This window comes from Danio rerio, chromosome 13 (assembly GCF_052040795.2).
Source record: "Danio rerio strain M-AB ecotype USA chromosome 13, GRCz13ab, whole genome shotgun sequence".
Taxonomy (NCBI): domain Eukaryota; kingdom Metazoa; phylum Chordata; class Actinopteri; order Cypriniformes; family Danionidae; genus Danio; species Danio rerio.
This window is the reverse complement of record NC_141033.1, coordinates 2,457,131-2,477,971: the sequence shown is the minus strand read 5'-3', so window position 1 is coordinate 2,477,971 and position 20,841 is coordinate 2,457,131. Positions and strand designations below refer to the sequence as shown.

At 37.0% G+C, this 20,841-nt stretch overlaps 2 protein-coding genes across 2 annotated transcripts in view; both read right to left on the bottom strand.

Annotated features, from left to right (window-relative positions):
* Window positions 1–16,394, bottom strand: part of plpp4 (phospholipid phosphatase 4) — a 126,385-nt gene extending 109,991 nt beyond the window's left edge. The window contains exon 1 of the mRNA XM_087278977.1: window positions 15,982–16,394. Within this exon, the coding sequence (XP_087135103.1) occupies window positions 15,982–16,070 (89 nt within the window). The 5' untranslated portion in view covers window positions 16,071–16,394. The remainder of the gene's footprint in view (window positions 1–15,981) is intronic.
* The window catches only part of arfgef3 (ARFGEF family member 3), a 973,876-nt gene that overhangs the window by 864,025 nt on the left and 89,010 nt on the right, over window positions 1–20,841 (bottom strand). The gene's annotated exons all lie outside the window — the stretch shown is intronic.

Below are 20,841 nucleotides of genomic sequence, written 5' to 3'. Positions count from 1 at the left end.
ACGTTTCAGAAAGTGCACTCTAGTAAACTTTTCATCTAAAAAATGTGCAACGAAAGGTACCCAGAGCAACATATTTTACATTTAATAAAATAGCAATGTATTTTACATTTTATGGTGACAAATCCACTAAAGGCCACTTTCTACATTTTTGCGAATGTGAAATTTGTTACTTAGGGTACGTTTTGTTGTATGTTTCAAAAAGCGCCCTCAAGTGGATTTACCATCTTAAACGTGCAATGAAATGTACCCGGAGCAACGTATTTTACATTTCAAAAAAATTGCAAATCTGAAATATGTTTCTTAGGGTACGCTTCGTTGTACGTTTCAGAAGCGCCCTCTAGTGGATTTTCCATCAGAACTGTGCAACGAAACAAACCCGGAGCAACATATTTTACTTTTTTACAGAATTGTAAGTTAAACCACATATTTCTAATGAGCTTGGCTGAGTAAAAAATAATTAATATAAGTCAGCGCATCAAAATATAGTTGTTCATTAACAGTGCTGACACATCTGCTTGAACACACTTCTCATGTACGGAAAGTTTCTGTGGCAACATGGCAAGAAAAGCTAAACATTATTTAAAGATATTCAATTCATTAGTGTCATTCATAATACACCCACTTTAACGCAGTCTAAACTTTTACACTGGCACTGTCACTAATAACAAACCTCCAAGCAAGCTCAAAGAAGGTCTAAGAAAAAGTAGAAATGTGTGGTCTGAAGTCATGCTGACAATTATCAGGAAATAAAAAAGCTCCTCCAAACTTCACTGACTGAAAGTACAATCTGATGACACACTTGGTTGCAGAAGTAAGAGAAAGAGGTGAGAGCTAGCAGAACAGCAGTCAGTCTTTATTCAATAAGGATTAAACTAAACAAAACACTATGGCAGGGGCCACCAATCTTGTTCCTGGAGGTCCAGTGCCCTGCAGGGTTTAGCTCTAACTTGCCTCAACACACCTGTCAGGATGTTTTAAGTATACCTAGTAAGACATTGATTAGCTTGTTCAGGTGTGTTTGATTAGGGATGGAGCTAAAATCTGCAGGACACCAGACCTCCAGAAACAAGTTTGGTGATCCCTGCACTATAGCATAGGGCAGGGGTTCCCAAACTTTTCAGCCCGCGACCCCCAAAATAACAATGCCAGTGACTCGCGACCCCCAATATCCTCTGAGGTGGTTATAAAAACAGAAACCTTGCATGCAGTGACGCAGACACACCAATTAAATTTGTGTCAGTGCTTTAAATGTGCCAGAAAGTATAACCTGATGTTATAAAATCAAAATGCATCTGACGCTATTGCTGCCTTTAATATAATGTAATTACCCCAGGGGTCGCAATCCAATAGAACTAGTAACTATAAGCTACTATAGTTACTATATAGTATATAGTAACTATAAACGACTATTTTTATTTTCAGTATAGTTATGGATAAAATATGTTAATTCTTATGGTTTAATAAAAATAAATAGATTTTTGGAAATCACCAGGCGACCCCCCTTCATTGCCCCGCGACCCCTCGGGGGGTCCCGACCCCCACTTTGAGAACCACTGGCATAGGGAAACTGCCACCGTGCTGCCGGAAAAGGGTCCATAATGTTTTTAATATATATTTTTTAATCCATCTCTTACAAAATATTGTACACTATCCCCTTGATTAATCATTTTAATTTCCAGCATCCACATTTCATATTCCGTATCAAACCCTCATGTTAATAGCACTGCGATTTGCAAAAGATACCAAGCTTTTTAGTAAAATCATTTAAAAAAAACTGTAAAAACACAATTTTTTTTCTTTTATTGATTCTAATTAAAATAATATTGTTGAATATTAAAGGGGACCTATTATGCGCCTTTTTACAAGATGTATAATAAGTTTAGGTTTAGCTGTATGTTTAGTTATTATTGTTGAAATTTAAATATTGCTGAAATGAATGCTGAAATGAATGGATTATGAGATACAGTATGGGAAGTATTGAACATCATTTTTCTCAGAAAACATATTTTTAAAGGTGCTGTTGACTATAATAAGTCTCTGATGTCCCTACCCAGGTAGCAAAGAATTCTGGCCCAGCTTTGGCATAAAGCTGGGACAGCAAGCATTCATTCGACAATGGCAGACAGCATGTGGGCCAAACATGGCCCAGGCTTGGCAGAGGTGGCACCGACTTTAAGGTGGCACACAATACTTGGGTCAGATATCAAATTTATTATTTGGCCCAGATGTAAATAATGAATATGTGGGCCTCGTAAATTTGGCCTATCTTGACCCACATTTAAAATACAATTAATTTATAAAGTAAAGAAAAAATTCTACCAATCATTTCACTTTTGAGAAAAAGCACGCCCATAGTGCGCCTAAAGCGAAATGCTTCATGGGTTTATCAAATTGATTGCAGTCATGAAACACTAACATATCTGGCCCAGTTCAGGCCCAGTTATATGATATTACCTTGGTTGAGACTTGGCCCAAATATGGTCCAAGTTTGACCCTTATTGAAGCCAGAATTGGTCCAATCATGTACCAGAATTCACTGCAGCATGTGGGCCAAGCAAAAGCTGATTTTGTGGGCCAGATTTGAGCCAGAAAAAATTGCAATGCATGTTTGGCTTTATTTAAAAAACATTAGAATTATTTTTGAGAAAAGAAAAAATTCTGCCAATCAGGTTGCTTCGAAAAAAAAAAGTGTGGCCATAAATCAAACTGCTTCATGAGTTTATCAATTTCATTGCAAACGTGACACCAAGATGTTTGGCACATTTCAGGCCCAGTTACGGGTTATTAACTTGGCTGAGACTTGGCCCAGATATGGTCCGTGGTTGATCCTTGTATGGAAGCCAGACTTGGTCCAATCATGTACTGTAATTCACTGCGGCATGTCAAGAAAAAGCTGATTGTGTGGGCCAGAAGAATTTTGCTATGTGGGTAGACTGTCATATGTGAAATTTCATACTAGAGAGATTTTCACTAGTGGGCGGGGCTTTCCCCCTCTGATGACACGTACAAAGGGAGAATGTCAATCAAAGTGTTTCTGCAGACTGTTTACATCAAGTCTGATTATAAATAATAAAACTAATTATTTTTTACCACTATAAGCTGGTTGTATTCACACACTATTGCCACACAAGCCTTATAAAAGTGATTGTTTGCATAATAGGTCTCCTTTAATACAAACCACACACAACACAATTATATTTCCTATCAAACTTTGTCTTTCCCTGCCTTGTGTCAAAAGTAAAGCATGCTCCCATGCTGTTGAGTTGAATAATTATTTCAATATTACACACTGTTACGGTTTCAAGATGTCTAAATAACAAAAGCTGCCCTGACAGGATCGTTTATTTCCCCTCGGTTTTCTTCGCCTGCCCCTGGTGACGATGTAAATGCTACCTATCATGAATCTGTCTCTAGTGGAGATTTCATTTAGTAAAAGCCTAAGAGAAAACAAAAGCGCTTTATGTCTCATTTGCACTTTAATAAATGCCAAGTTAGAATTCATGAAGTATGAATTACCAATTTAATTTAACACTCATCATCGAAAAAGAAAACAGAAGACTGTGTGTTTATTACATTCTTGTTGAAATCATTCATTTTCCTTGGGCTAAGTCCCTTATTTATCAGGGGCTGCCACAACGGAATGAACCGCCAACTATGTTTTACGCAGCGGATGCCCCTCCAGCTGCAACCCAGTACTGGGAAACATCCATAGACTCTCATATTCACACAAACTTGTACACTATGGCCAATTTAGTTAATCAATTCCCCTATAGTGCATGTGTTTGGACTGTGGGGGAAACCGAAGCACACAGAGGAAACCCACAACACACAAACTCCATAGAGAAATGCCAACTAGCCTAGCTAGGACTCAAACCAGTAACCTTCTTGCTGTGAGCAGACAATGCTAACCACTAAGCCACCATGCCAACCTCTAGTTAAAATCAGAAAATCTTTCACTGATATACAGTAAATAATAATAGTTACTGGCTGTAATGGCTGTCGACAAGTAATCCATCTTTTTAATTGTTGAGTCCTAGCTCTAGTTTAAAACACTGAACAATAGGTTAATGACTAAATGTGAGTCACATGAGAGCGGCAAACAAGAGCTGCGCGGCTCAGTGATCCCGCTAATAAATTATATTTATGTCAACACTGTTCAACGCTGTCTTTGGTAAGCAGAGTGGGTGATTTGGTACACAGATCATGAATATAACTGAACAGAAGTCAATGCATTTTAATGTTCTGACCTGCAAATTCATGAAGACGTGTCCAGTTGTAGACTGATGAATCACAGTATACTCTCTCTAATTAAGAGTAGAATCATTTAATCGCACAGTAAACTGGAATAAGTCTATCGTTTTACATTTAAAGCGATAGATCACCTAAAAATGAAAATTACCTCATCATTTAATCTCCCTTTAGGCTTTTTAAACCTTCTTTCCACCTTCTTCCTTTGAACACAAAAGAAGATATTTCGAAGAACGCTCATTGACTTTAAAAGTAGGGGAAAAAATACTATGAAAGTCAGTGGGTGCTAGTTAGCAGATTTAAAGGGTTAGTTCACACAACAAATTACAATTACCTCATCGTTTATTCTCCCTTTAGGCTTTTTAAACCTTTCCACCTTCTTCCTTAGAACACAAAAGAGGATATTTCGAAGAATGCTTATTGACTCTAATAGTAAGGAAAAAAATACCATGGAAGTCGGTGGGTGCTAGCAAGCAGCATTCTTTAAAATATTGAACAAGAGTGTAAATGATGACAATTTCAAGAGTTCACACTTAGATACTGTTTGACAACTTGTTAGCAAGTTAGCAGGTTTGGCATGCTGTCCCAGGAGAGAACCCTGAGCTCGGAGATAGTTGAGCCCAGGGCTCCCGCCAGGTCTATAGAGCATGTGAGGGGAGTACGAGGTCAGGTGTTCTCGAGAGCTCCCCTCGGCAAAAGAGGAAAGGAGGAGAAGGGGTGGATGGGGGGTTTCTTCGGGAAAACGAAAATAAAGAAGTAGTTCTTAGCTAGGTTACTTATAGTGAGTTTGGATGAATCTGATTGGCTAGGTAATGAGTGTAGATGAGTGGCCAGCTGCAGTCAATCATATCACGTGCTCCTCTCGAAATTAGTTTGTGAAACTTCATTTATGTAATCTGGATAATACATAGGCAACGCAGTGGCGCAGTAGGTAGTGCTGTCGCCTCACAGCAAGAAGGTCGCTGGTTCGAGCCTCAGCTCAGTTGGCGTTTCTTTGTGGAGTTTGCATGTTCTCCCTTTATTAGTGTGGGTTTCCTCCGGGTGCTCAGATTTCCCCCCCAGTCCAAAGACATGCTGTACAGGTGAATTGGGTAGGCTAAACTGTCCATAGTGTATGAGTGTATGTGGGGTTGTTTCCTAGAGATGGGTTGCGGCTGGAAGGGCATCCGCTGCGTAAAAGCGTGCAGGATAAGTTGGCGGTTCATTCCGCTGTGGCGACCCCGAATTAATAAAGGGACTAAGCCGACAAGAAAATGAATGAATTAATGAATGAATGGATAATATATGAGTGTATAAAGAAGAAAACTGCCTCTTCGATTCAATAGACGTCACCACATGGATAGTGACGCAACAGATGCTTGGACAGCCTGTGGACTCACATTAATTATCTAAAAAAAACAGAAGGAGTAACAATGTCAGATTGATTGCAGTGAGACAAGCAGTGTCCGGAATATTCTGTGCTGGATGGATGAAGTACACGGGCAGATCCAGCCTCACAGACCCATTATCCAATTCTCTTAATGGAACAAAATGTCATTTCACAAAAAAAAAATGAACATGCTTCTGAAGAACTGAGAAGGCTTTTCTATTATTTAAATCACGACCATACTAAATAGATTTGACTTGGTTTTGTCTTGTTGCCCAGAACAACCACAAGACGACATCACATCACTGCCATGGCTCATTTAACCACATGGGATCTAAAAAACAAAACAACAACAAAAAAAACAAAAACAAATCACTAATCTAAACCTCTGAATTACGATGATCAGTTTATATTTGGAGAATAGTTTGTTGTCAGCATTTGGTTTTCAGATTTACATTACATGTCATTAAGCTGATATCAGTTAGTAACAAATGCAATTGTTTACGTGGATTAAAGTTCACCACATCATTAATTTCTTTATTTCTAAAATGATCATTGCATAAGAGTACATATTTTTGCTACATTGCTTATTTTAAGAAAGCATTATTACTGAAGAATTACAGTGATATAGAGAGGTAAATCATTTAAGCTATGATTGATGGATTTATATATATATATATATATATATATATATATATATATATATATATATATATATATATATATATATATATATATATATATATATATATATATAACTGATTAAAAAAACAAAGAGAACACATGTGTTCCCTTTATTTTTTGAGCAGTATATATATATATATATATATATATATATATATATATATATATATATATATATATATATATATATATATATATAACTTTTTATATATAGCCAATTATTCCACATTTATTACATTTATTAGCCCCCTTTTTATTTATTTTTTAAATATTTCCCAAATTATGATTAACAGAGCAAGGACATTGTCACAGTATGTCTGATAATATTTTTTTCTTCTGGAGAAAGTCTTATTTGTTTTATTTCGGCTAGAATTAAAGCAGTTTTTAAGTTTTTAAACACCATTTTAAGAACAAAATTATTAGCTTTTTTTGATGCTCTACAGAACAAACCATTGTTAATAACTTGCCTAAGTTAATAACTAAGTCTTGTTGTGGATCCCAGTTGTAAGAGCAACAAATAATAATGTGACTTCTACTTGTTCGTTTAGAAAAGTGGCAGAAGGTGGATTGTTCTGATGAATCATCTGTTGATCTGCATCCCAATCATCACCAATACAGCAGAAGACCTACTGGAACCAACGTGAAGCCAAGATTCTTACAGCCATCAGTCAAGTTTGGTGAAGGATAAACATGGTTTGGGATTACATTCAGTATGGAGGCGTGCGAGAGAGCTGCAGAGTGGATGATCAACATCAACAGCCTGAGGTATCAAGACATTTGTGCTGCCCATTACATTACAAACCACAGGAGAGGGACAATTCTCCAGCAGGATAGCGCTCCTTCTCATACTTCAGCCTCCACATCAAAGCTCCTGAAAGCAAAGAAGATCAAGGTGTTCCAGGATTGGCCAGCCCAGTCACCAGACATGAACATTATTGAGCATGTCTGGGGTAAGATGAAGGAGATGTTGAAGATGAACACAAAGAGTCTTGATGAACTCTGGGAGTCCTGCAGGAACACTTTCTTTGCCATTCCAGATGACTTTATTAATCAGTGATGTGAGTCATGTCAGAGATGTATGGATGCAGTCCTCCAAGCTCATGATGGAGTCAGACACAATATTCATTCTGTCTCCACTGCAGCAGGACTTTATATTCTATACTGGACATTATTTCTGTTCAGTGATGAGCAAAGTCAGACCTTACTGTCCTAATGAAGCCATTCAAAATTAAGGCATGATTCTTTTAGAGATATTATTTTGGTCAAATAAGCAAAATCTAGAGGCCTTTGCCTTTCATATAAGCAACTTCTGATTCCAAATATTCAACTAGAAGTTTTTATTTGTTGTTCCTAAAACTTGGATAGGCGTCAAGACTTTTGTCAGGCAGTGTATATATAATTGTCAAAATGTCATTCACATATTACAGGACTGTGGTGTATTAGATTTAGCTTTTATATGGTGGTCAAACACAATTTCTAGAGAATACACACACCTTCAATCCCATAAATCCTATTTAGGACACACATTTTCTCAGTTTAAAACTGCATTGATATTAACTCTGAAAAACTGGCACAATCACAAGACCTTGTGCCTTCAGTGTTCAACACCACCTTTCAGAGAACCACTGTAGCAAAATCACAGGACGTGTTTAAAGCAATTAAAAAGAAGTACATTTTTCCACTGATTAAAACGAATACACTGAAATGTATCATAGCAACAAGACTCAAAAATCCTCATAAATGTATCCTTTCAGCGTGACAAAGTCATTCAGTACACACATCTATTACCGTGCACTGTATTATGAACAGCATCCTGAGGTATGCTACTGTATGATGTATTCTCTGTGTGACTGGGATGTTGGCAAGACAATTTTTCTGAACGTTGCAAGCAATATAAATGACAGAATTGGTTTAGGTGCTTTAATATTTTCTCCTATACAGTTGAAGACAGAATTATTCGCACTCTTGTATATTTTTTCCTGAATTTCAGTTTAAAGCAAATAAGATTTTCAGCCCATTTCTAAGTATCATAGTTTTCATATCTCATTTCTAATAACAGATTACTTTTGATCTTTGCCATGATGACAGCACATAATATTAGACTAGATATTCTTCAAGATACTAGTATTCAGCTTAAAGTGACATTTAAAGGCTTAACTAGGTTGATTATGTTAACGTTAGGGAAATTAGGCAAGATATTGTATAAGAATGATTCATTTTGTAAACAATTTAAAAACCTTTATTTCTTAAAGGGGCAAATAATATTGACCTTAAAATATATTTTTTTTAAAAATGCTCCAAGTCTGAGGTCATGGTGCTCCACTGGAAAAAGGTTGTTTGCCATCTCCAGGTTGGAGGAAAGTCTTTACCCCAGGTGGAGGAGTTCAAGTATATTGTAATATTCAAGTATATTTTCTTCATGAGTGAGGGAAGGATGGAGCGTGAGATTGACAGGCGGATTGATGCAGCGGCAGCAGTAATGCGGTCAGCGTCCGGTCTGTTGTGGTAAAGGAGGAGCTGAGCTGAAAGGCAAAGCTCTCGACTTACCGGTCAATCTACGTTCCTACTCTCACCTATGATCATGAGCTTTGTGTCACGACTGAAAGGACAAGATCTCGGATACAGGCGGCCAAAATGAGTTTCTTTCACAGGGTGGCAGGGTGCACCCTTATAGACAGGGTGAGGAGCTCTGTCACCCAGGAGGAGCTCGGAGTAGACCTGCTGCTCCTCCACATTGAGAGAAGTCAGCTGAGATGACTTGAGTTTTGGATGCCTCCTGGATGCCTCCCTAGGGAGGGGTTACATGCATGTCCCACCAGGAGGAGGCCTAGGACACGCTGGAGGGACTATGTTTCCCGGCTAGCTCAGGATCCCCCCAGAGGAGATGGAGGAAGTGTCTGAGGATAGGAAAGTTTGGGGTTCCCTCCTAAGACTGCTGCCCCTGCAACCTGGCCCCGAAAAGCGGAATGAGATGAGATAAGAATATAACAGTACTAATATGTCCCATTGAGAGTGTATATGAAGTTTCAGCTCAAAATACTTCACAAATTAAATTTTATAACCGTTTGAAACCGACCCTTTTAGGCTTTGATCCTAATTGTAGCATTTTAGGTTCTGTCACTTTAAATTTAAATGAGACCCGGCCGCAAAAATACAGTTGAGAATGAATGAATGAATGAATGAATTAAACTGCTTTTATTTAGCTAAAATAAAACAAATAAGACTCTTTCCAGAATAAATAATTTTTAGAAAGAAAAAAAAAATCACAGGGGGGTGAATAATTGTGATTTTAACTGTATACACAGTTGAAATCATAATTATTAGCCCCCTAAACTATTAGTCCCCCTGTTTATTTTTCACTCCAATTTCTGTTTAACAAATAGATTATTTTTTTCCAGCACATTTCTGAACATTACATTAACATTTTTACATTTAGTCATTTAGCAAATGCTTTTATCCAAAGCGACTTACAAATGAGGACAAGGAAGCAACTTGCACAACTATAAGAGCAACAATGAATAAGTGCTGTAGGCGAGTTTCAGGTCTGTAAAGTCTAAGAAGGGAAGTATAAGTAACTTTTTTATTTTTTTTTATTTTTTGGGTACAGTTAGTGTGATATCCAGAGAGGCAATTGCAGATTAGGAAGTAATAGTTTTAATAATAGTTTTAATACCTCATTTCTAATAACTAATCTATTTTAGCTTTGCCATGATAGTGACAGTGAATTACATTTGACTAGATATTTTTCAAGACACTTCTGCACAGCTAAAAGTGACATTTAAAGGCTTAACTAGGTTCATTAAATTAACTAGGCAGGTTAGGGTAATTAGGCAAGTTAATGTATAATGATGGTTTGTTCTGCAGACCATCAATGCTGCAAGGGGCTAATAATATTGACCTTAAAATAGTTTTAAAAATTAAAAACTGCTTTTATTATAGCCAAAATAAAACAGATAAGACTTTCTCCAGGAGAAAAAAAATATTTATAAATAAATAGAATAAAAATAATTTTTAAAAATAATAATTAAATAATTAAATAAAAATAAATAAAAATAAATAAATAAAATAAATAAAAATCGAAGGGCGGCTAATAATTCTGACTTTAACTGTATATACATACATTTATTTATCTATTACTGCATGCATTGAGCTTTTCATGCAACTCTGCCGTCATATTTGCGATCAGCATTCAGAAGGCATGTAGTCTCCTGATGGCTCATATCTCAGGGCACGTCAGATCTGGGCCAGGTCATGAAAACGCTGACAGGCAGCAGATGTTGTGCTTGGAGGCCAGCTTCACTGCACTCATATCAAGAAGACAATGAGCAGCTTCATTGGATTCCTGTTGCAGCACACCACACCTGGCAGACATCAAATAATCAAGTGCCAGAAAAAGAGAGCAGGCAATACACAAATGTGCTAACTCTCTTTACCGTACTGGCTTGCTTATAAAGAAAGGCACTGTTGAATTCCTGTCAAACTAAGGGTAAGACTTGTTGTATGTTTCCTTCGGTTAAAAATTATACATAAAAATAGAGCATAAAAGCACCCTAAAATATAGTTCTTTAGACGATAATATTAATATGTTAGTCTTAAGAACATGTATAAGATAGTGTACTCCAAAACAGTAAAAAAAAAATGGCGTTTAGAAGATATAAACATGTAAAGCTTGCAGTTTGTCACTGAATAAATCAAAAAAATTTCTGACATCACCTCATTAGTTTCTCATCAAATCTTTCGACCAATCGAATGCTCTCTAGTATCTGACATGCTCCGCCCCCTTGTTCTCATTTGCTTTTCATTTTATGCACTTGAGTTCAATCACTCACTGGTAGAGCTGTGATAAAAACAAAACGCTATTGGCTGTTTTTTAAAGGGGAGGAGCTAAAATGTCCCTTTCTTTATGTTTCAGCTGAGATTACGTCAAATTTTAAATAAAAAAAGCAATTTTCGGACCCTTCAATTCACCAAAAGAAATTTAAGTGACTCCTGGCATATAGTGAGAGTGTGGTGAGTGCTTGCCTATTGCTTTGCAGTTGATAAGGTGTTTTGAGAGGTTGTTATTTTGCTAGCGTGTTCTAGGTAGTTGTTAGGTTGTTACCATCTAGCCCGAGTCAAGCTCTTATTCACCCTCAGGCCAGCAGAACAACACTAAAGATGGTTTTTAGCAGAACTCATGGTCCTGAAAGCTAAAGTGTCATCACATGGATAACAAGTAACACAAAATACACTGTGGAATTGGTCTGTGTATGTATTCCTATGCATAATGCAAGATAATTTACCTGAAACTACAAATAATGATGATATAAATGAAGTTCAGTTTCTTGTGCCAACAGATCTAAAAGTCAGCACAGGTAAATTTGCAGTGTGAAAAAGCATATCTGAAAAAAAGAAATGCACCAAGAGCTCCATGCCTTAAGGGACTGAATTAACAGCAAGGCTTTTATTTTGGGGGTAAACTTGACTCTTTTAATGTACATGTGAGAGTTTTTTTTGTCATTCATGCGCAAATGTCAAGTGCAATGAAGGATGAGTCAAGTGTAGTAATGGAGATGCTTGCTCTAGTAAACACTGCTGACAATCAACGTCAGGCAGACAGGTTGCTCTTTATTTAGATCTGAAACCGCCTTTTCCTGTCATCTTTCAGTAAGCGATATGTGATAGTACTGTGTAATGCTTCAAGTTTCTAATAAAGACCTTTTATGCCCATGGATTAATAAAGGGACTAAGCTGAAAAGAAAATGAATGACTGAATAGTTGGCCATAATGAGCAGTGTTACATTTGGAGGATAAAGGGAAAAGCTTACAAGTCTAGGAACACCATCCCAACTGTGAAGTATGGGGGCGGCAGCATCATGTAGTGGGTCTGTTTTGCTGGAAGAGGGACTGGTCCACTTTACAACATAGATGGCATCATGAAAAAAGAACATTATGTAGAAATACTGAAGCAACATCTCAAGACATCAGCCAGGAAATTACAACTTGGCCACAAATGGGTTTTCCAAACAGACCATGACCCTAAGCATCCTGCCAAATTAGGTAAAATGTGCTTTAAGGACGACAGAGTGAATGCTTTGGAGTGGCCATCACAAAGCCCTGATCTCAATCCTATAGAAAATTTGTCAGTGGAGATGAAAAAGCTTGTGCGAGCAAGACAGCCTACAGATCTGACTCAGTTACAGCAATTCTGTCAGGAGGAATGGGCCAAAATTCCTGCAAACTATTGGGAGAAGCTTGTGGAAGGATATCCAAAACATTTGACCAAAGTTATACAGTTTAAAAGCAAAGCAAAAAAAATACCAAGGAAATGTGTGTAAACTTTTGACTGTCTAAAAATTAATAAAAAAATTCTCAAAAAAAAATTCACACACATATTTCCTTCGGTGACTGTCGCTTTAAATTCAAATGAGATTGTGCTCTTTTCAAAAGAGGGCGGAGCTACAAATTCCTGTGTGTCAGCATAGTGGCCAAAACAAGACTAATGTCCTATGCTAATGATGAGGGAGAGATAGTCACTAGTGGGCGGGGCTTTCCCCCTCTGGTGACACGTACGAAGGGAGAATGTCAATCAAAGTGTTTCTGCAGACTGTTTTTGTCAAGCGTCATAACAAAACATAACATAATATTTTTTACCATCAGAAGCTGGTTATATTGCCACACAACTTTGTTTTAACCTTTTATAAAAGTATTTAAGTCTCATTTAAATAATAAAGACCTGAGGCCAGGTCTTTTTCTCATTTATTCCCCAGCAGCACAAACACAAGCAAACACTTTCACATTTCATCTTAAATCACCATTAATTCCAGGATTCAGGCACATGTTACTTATTGATTCATCTGGACAACAGAACATCCACAGCTGCTCCGAATCAAAGAATGAAATAAATAAATAAAAAGCACAGCTGATTGTGTCTGGGCAGTAGACGAGGATATCAGCTCTTAAAGGCATAGTTCACCTCATAATTTAAAAAAACCTGTTCATTTACTCACCTACAGGTCATCCAAGATGTACAGTAGGTGGCGTGTTGCCTTCAGTAGAACATTAAAGAAGATTTTGAGCTGAATCTGTAGTGCTTAGGGTTTTTAGATTAAAAATAAACAGACAAATGAGTCCAAATCAATAGCCATTTTGTCATCAAGGTGATTAGACTACAATTGGACTACATTCGCTCATTCTGAAAACGTAGCCCTATATACATTTCTGGAGATTACGAATTATGTAGTCAGAAGTACGTATGGTTGCATTTTGTCATTAAAACGAACGCTATGGGGTGATATGACGCCGTTCCTTTTCACGCTTAGCAGCCCACTGCAGATGCAGAGAGAAGTTGACCACGACAACAGGGTTCAAGTTTGGTGAAGAACAGTTCCAGAAAGCGCGCAGGTCAAAAACGGAACCCAAAAACTAAAATAAACAAGTAAAATAACAGGGTGAGAATGTGGTAACATCTGAAAACGTGGTAAAAATCAGACGAGGGAAGGGGAAGCGGGTCAATTGGTGCTTTTGAAAACACTATTGGTTGGGTCTAGGGAAGGGTGGCTCAATTGGTCGGTCAGTCAGTTGACAGTGGCCTCTGGTGGACGTACACGAAAACAGCAGGCAAAAATGGCACTCTGGAATGGAATTTTGAGATCTCAAAAAGCGTACACAGCGGCCTCTGGTGGATTCGCGAAAACAAAAACTGCAAAAAAAGTACACCCTGGAACATATTTAGCACTCTGCAGAAATGTACATAGGGGTACATATCTATAATGAGCCTGGTTTGACATTCGCACATGCACAGAGAACTGTTTGTCCAGGCTGCATATGCATTAAAGGTAGCAATATTGTAAATGATGTTCAATTTCTTACATGGAGACCTCAGTGTGTCAGTAGGAGCCATGACTAGTGGTTTGGACTCATTTGTTTGTGATTATTTTTAATTTAAAAACCTTACTATTCACTGCCATTACATGAATCACCAAGGACCAAAGATTCAGATTAAAATCCTCAACTAAAGAAAAAAGTCACCTTCACTTAAAGGCTCGGCCAATAAATTATATTATATCAAATTGTGATGGGATTTTTGTCAATAATAATGATAAGATCTTGATGTTTTTAACTCTATATTGATTTAAAAGCTAAACAAACAGCAGAATTGTGCAACAATAGGAATCTAAAAGTATGTTGATATTAGAGGTGTACTAAATTTTCAGCCACTGAAAATGTATCGGCCAAATATGTTATGCCATTTAATAATGTTCACATTTTTCTGGCTTCAGTCATTGGGAGACTCTTAAATCTGAAAGCACTAACCACCTAAATCAACATGTATATCATTATGGTTCAATGTGGAAAATAATTATCGAGATTGCATTTTTGCCATATTTCCAACTTGAGGATGAGTAAATGAACTGGAAGGTTTCATTTTGGTGTGAACTACCCCTTTAAGGTTAATGAAAGCACAGAAATCTTTAAGCTTAATTTCTCAACAAACCCCTCTGGAGCTTCGATCATTATATTACTGTCAACATATTATCACAGCAAGTCATCTCATCAAGACGTCAGCTCTTACTCTAACACAACTGGCTAATAAAACCCAAGCGCATTGTCTATCAGAACAACTTGAATTGCAGAACCCCTTGAAGAACCCAACGACCTGTTTGCACGCTGTGCACAAGATTGTCTCTTTCAATAGACGGACTTTCTCATCTTATTCTTTGTGCAGGTTGTGACCGTGCTTGTCTTTGCACCATGCATTTCAAGAAACCTCAATCTCCTTGGTAACCCTATTGAAGTCTGCATTGTGCAGCATTTATAATGCCATTGTAATACCTAGTTATAATACCAAATGTCTTTACAAAACTGTCTTAAAATCATTGTAACCTCGTTCATGCAGTGTGTTGGAACGTGTTTAGTCACTACCGCAAACAAAATAAGTAATATTACAGTAATGACATGCAGGAAAAACTGAGTTTAACATGCATTATAAGCAATATGTGCGACCACAAAACCACAAGTGTGAGTGCCTTCTTTTTTTAAGTTAATTGAGATTTATAAATCATATAAAAGCTAAATAAATTCGCTTTGCATTGATGTATGGTTTGTTTGAATAGGACAATATTAAGCCAAAATATCTGAGGGTGCAAAAAAAAATCAAAATATTGAGAAATGTACCTTAAATTACGTTCTTTAGTTGAGTTTTGATATATTTAAGGTAGAATATTTACAAACCCCTTCATGGATCATGATCTTAATATTCTAACTATCAGGCATAAAATAAAGATGTAGCCTATCATTTTGACTCATACATCGATTTTTTTGGCTTGCCAAATATTTACCAATGCACAATACTACTGGTTTTGTGGTCCAGGATTACACATTTGTTATTTTAGAATAATTTTACAATACATTATATTACTTTTTGGCTAATTCCTTTGGCTAACAGTACTGAATTTGCACTGTAAAATGGTCTAAACCCAGAGATCATTATGTATGCGCTTGTTTATAAGAAAGTAACAATGCTATTCACATTTTAACTATTTAATTTAACTAATAATATCAGTTCAACAGCAATCTTAGAGCAATTAAGCAGTGAAAACACTTACACACACTGTTTTTCACAACGTATATTGCGAATATAGCATGTCATTATAAAGCGCGGGGAAATGAATGCATAGAATAGATACAGGTACAGTACTTACACGAAAACTCCGAAGAGCAGCACTCTTACGGCAATCTCCAGAGCCAATTCACGCACATATTTCCTTCGGTCTGGAGGAGACATCTTCATATTTTGTTTTTTTCACACGGGAGAGTCTGGACTGAATGAAACCACAAGCGGGAAACGGAGGAGTCTTCGGTTTAGTCCACAATAATACCCCTAAACACGCGACACACTTCGGCGTCCGGCACCTGCAGCTCTTAGTCTTGTTGTGTTCATTTGGAAAACACCGCGGCAGTGCTGAAATGCCCCCTGTGGCACTACAGGTGTTGTATGTAGAGTTCTGTTCCCTTTAAAGGTGTCAGTGGATCCTGTAGTGCGCGAGGTGAGAGACTAGTGTGAATCAGACTACAGCATCTGAGCCGAGCAGATTCAGTTCAGGTGATGCTCTCTAATCAAAATGTCTCTCTCTCTCTCTCTCTCTCTCTCTCTCTCTCTCTCTCTCTCTCTCTCTCTCTCTCTCTCTCTCTCTCTCTCTCTCTCTCTGTCTCTCTCTCTCTCTCTCTCTAATTCAACTATAACTTGCTTTAATGGCATGACAATAATAAATAATGATAGATAGATAGATAGATAGATAGATAGATAGATAGATAGATAGATAGATAGATAGATAGATAGATAGATAGATAGATAGATAGATAGATAGATAGATAGATAGATATTTTATTTAATAAAGTCCTAAACTATTATTATTCTTTATTATTTTTCTTCATTTGCTTTATTTATTAATTATATTTTTTATCTTTTAAATTTTGTCTAAATTTTTATATTTTTTTGTTATTATTTTTGTTATTTCATTTATTTTATAATTTTATATTAATTTAATAGGCTATTGCATTTATTTATTTCTGTATCTTTTTTTTTTTTACTTTGATTTCTTTTTACCTTTCAGTCTGTAACATGGAAATGAGGGAGGCGTTTCATAAATATCTGAATATCTGAATAGATGACGCATAAAAATGAATGAAAACACAAATAAATTAATTAAAGTTTAAAATAAGAAAATATGAATGCAAATATGCACACAAAATAATAAATGCATGATTAAATAATACATGAATTGAATAAAATACAAATATACACAGTTTTTTATTTTGTTTTGTATTTTGTTTTTTTACAAAATGTCTGCATTTATGTAAAAGATTTTGCTGGTGTAGAAAAATATATGTGACCTAATAATAAACTTCATCACATCACTCAATCTTCATGTTGTGCTTGTGTCTGTAGACTGTCGGCGTATACTGTGGCAGCATTATTTTATAGTCACGGTTTCGGATGGTAATAGCCTGTACAGATGAATTACCATATTCATGATGAGACATGCTCCGAAATTAATTTTCAATGCTCCTTATTTATCCTTTCGCACTAATGCATAATATCTCTCAGTATGTAGAGCTAATGTTTATATTGCTTTCTAATTATGTTTGGAATGGATGCATCCACACACACACAGAACAGAACAGAAATCATCGTATTAAATAAAAATAACCTTCATGGTTGACTGAATATACTGTAATAGGTTTTAATTACATTATATATATATATATATATATATATATATATATATATATATATATATATATATATATATATATATATATATATATATATATATATATTGTTCAGCAAATAGGCTATAAATCAAACGTAGAGATTTTTAAAATACCATAACCTTATTTACAGATTAGAATATCATTTATGTACTTTTAATGATTTAACACTGCCATCTTAAAGGGATAGCTCATCAAAAATGAGATTCACTTATTCATTCATTTATTCATTTTGTTCTTCTTTCATCTGAGAAATATCGCTAAGTTATGAAGTATGCTATCCATCTCAGATGCAGAAAAGCTAGTGCATGCTTTTATGACTTCTAGGCTGGATTACTGTAATGCTCTGTTTGCTGGCTGCACAGCATCCTCTATTAATAAATGTCAGCTAGTACAAAATACAGCTGCCAGAGTTCTTACCAGGTCTAGAAAATATGATCATATCACCCTAGTTTTATCCTCCTTACACTGGCTGCCTGTTAAGATTTGTATTGATTATAAAATATTGCTTCTTACCTATAAAGCTTTAAATAATCTAGCTCCTGTTTATCTAACCAACCTTCTTTATCGCTACAATCCAACCCGTTCTTTAAGATCTCAAAACTCAGGGCTTCCGGTGGTACCTAGAATAGCAAAGTCGAGTAAAGGAGGTCGAGCCTTCTCATTTATGGCTCCCAAACTCTGGAATAGCCTTCCTGATTCCTGAAGTGCATCACTTAGCGGTATGGTACATGAATGTGCCTCCCGCAGGTTTCTGCATCTCGTTTACCTACACTATGAACAGCAGCTATGCTAATTATTCTCTTTATTCTCTATTTCCACCTGGGGATACTCATCCCGAGGCCCTCAGACTATGCAGCGTCACTGATTTGATCCAAGACCAGCAACAAGTTGATCCCAAGGTTACCATATCCTGGACCAGGCCGTATCTTGAGCAGCTGCTGTGGTGGTCATGGAGGAGTGGAGAGCATGAGGCTGATTCCTGTGACGCTCCAGGGACAGACGAGTCTTCACTGAGGTCCAGCTTTCCAGCCTCCGCCGCCTTGACTGCAGCTCTGCACAAGGCGTTTGGCCAGCGGAGAAATGGCCATGCCCAACTGAGCCTGGTTTCTCTCAGGGTTTTTTAATTCTTCATTTTAGCCAATTGGTGAAGTTTTTTCCTCGCTGCTGTCGCCACTAGCTTGCATGGTTCGGGATCTGTAGAGCTGCGCATCGATGGATTTGCTCTTCAGTCTTTCGCCTTATCGCACTGGGTGTATGATAGGGGCCATTATCTTCAGCAGGTACAGTGTGAATAATCTATTGTCAGACGGCTGCTTCTCACTCAGGGCTGTCTATGCTAATGAGGGTGAGATGGTCACTAGTGGGCGGAGCTTTCTCTCACTGATGGCATGTACAAAGCGAGAGTGTCAAAGTGTTTCTGCAGACGGTTTTTATCAAGTGGGATTATAAAAAAAATAGAATTAATTAAAATGTAGGCTGATTATATTCAGACAGTTGCCACACAATTGTCTTTAAACCCCATATAAAAGTGCTGATTGCATATAGGACCTCTTTAATGCAACCAAAAAAACTCAGGGGTGATGAAATCCCTAAACAGAAAAGCCCAGCACTTTGACAGATTAGCACAATTAATGTCAAGATTACAAGACTTGAAACAAAAGGCCATAAATACAACACAACACAACACAAAGACCTTAACAAGAAAGGGGGAAATCAAAATCACAGAGAGCAGGGAAACGGGGAAATAAACACAAGATACCGAATCGATCTGACTTGCTGTTTGCCCACTTAATGGCCATAAAGCCGCGTAACAAATGCAGGTGGAGGCTTGCGCATCCCTCAGCATTTCTTCATGTTGCCTATTAGCGGGAGAAGAAAGCAGAGGAGCTACACAGCACGAAGACAATGATGGAGAAGCCCAGCAGATCTGAGAACTAAACCTGCAGGCAACAGCACAGCTTTGTTCCCACTTCATACAAGCTCATGAATATTTTACACTATGTTAAAACAGACTGCCTGTCTCCTTCCTGCTCCAGCACAGAAGACAAAGAAGTTCTCTGGGACATTTTATTGCAAAGATTTCATCAAACGATTCTCTGTGTTTTGGCAGAATGCATGTTCAGAGGCGAGTGTTTATCGGCTTCATGCATCATTTCATGTCCTCATGTTTAATTGGTGAAGGTTAATGTCAGTTCGGCTGCTTTTTTTATTCGCTCAAAGATTTTCACATCTCACTCTCCTGGATGCTTTTTCTGTCACTTAGGAAATTGAATGTGCAATATTTAGTTATCTCTTTGGTTTTATGAGATAAGTCAATGCTTGTCAAGTATAAACAACAGTACAGGGAGGAAAAAACACGGCAAAACTTCCAATCACATGGCAGCAACTCAATGCATTTAGGCATGTAGACATGGTTAGGCTCACCAAATCTGGACAATAGAAGATTGGAGAAACGTTGCCTGATCTGATGAGTCTCCATTTCTGCTGCCTCATTCGGATGGTCGGGTCAGAATTTGGCATCAACAACATGAAAGCATGGATCCATCCTGCCTTGTGTCAACAGTTCAGGCTGGTGGTGATGGTGTAATGGTGTGGGGGGAGATTTTGACACACTCTGGGCTCATTAGTACCAATTGAGCATGGTGTCAACACCACAGCCTACCCGAGTATTGTTGCTGACCATGTCCATCCCTTTATGAGCACAGTGTGCCCATCTTCTGATGGCTACTTCCAGCAGGATAACACACCATGTCATAAAGCACCTTGTTCTTGTTTGCCGTTTTCCGACAAATATCTGGCAACACAAAGTAACGGGTTATCTCTTTACCTGTTATTTCTTTACCTGCTATCTCTTTGCAAAGGATTATTCAGTGCAAATAGATTATACATGTATTAATACACATCACTAACCACTTGTTTTTGAGTGTTTTTTTAATAGTTTTTATTTGCAAATACTAAAGCAAAACAGTCAATTAAAGTAATAATTTCATATAAATGTATATGCACATTAAATAATAAATGTAAATGATGTTATTTAGTAAATAAACCCCAACAAAACACATACACTGTAAAAAATAAATTGTTGAGAAAACATTAAAAAAAAAATAAGGCAACTTGATGCAGTAAGAACTTTGAGTTGACTCAACAACTTTCTCAGTTTTTCTCAGTAACAATATTTTGTCCAGCTAACAAAATTTTGTTTATTTATGCAATGTTGCTTATTGTATTTTACTAATAAAGATATTATTGTCATCAACTGAAGCACTGAGTCTTTTTTTCTGCTTAGT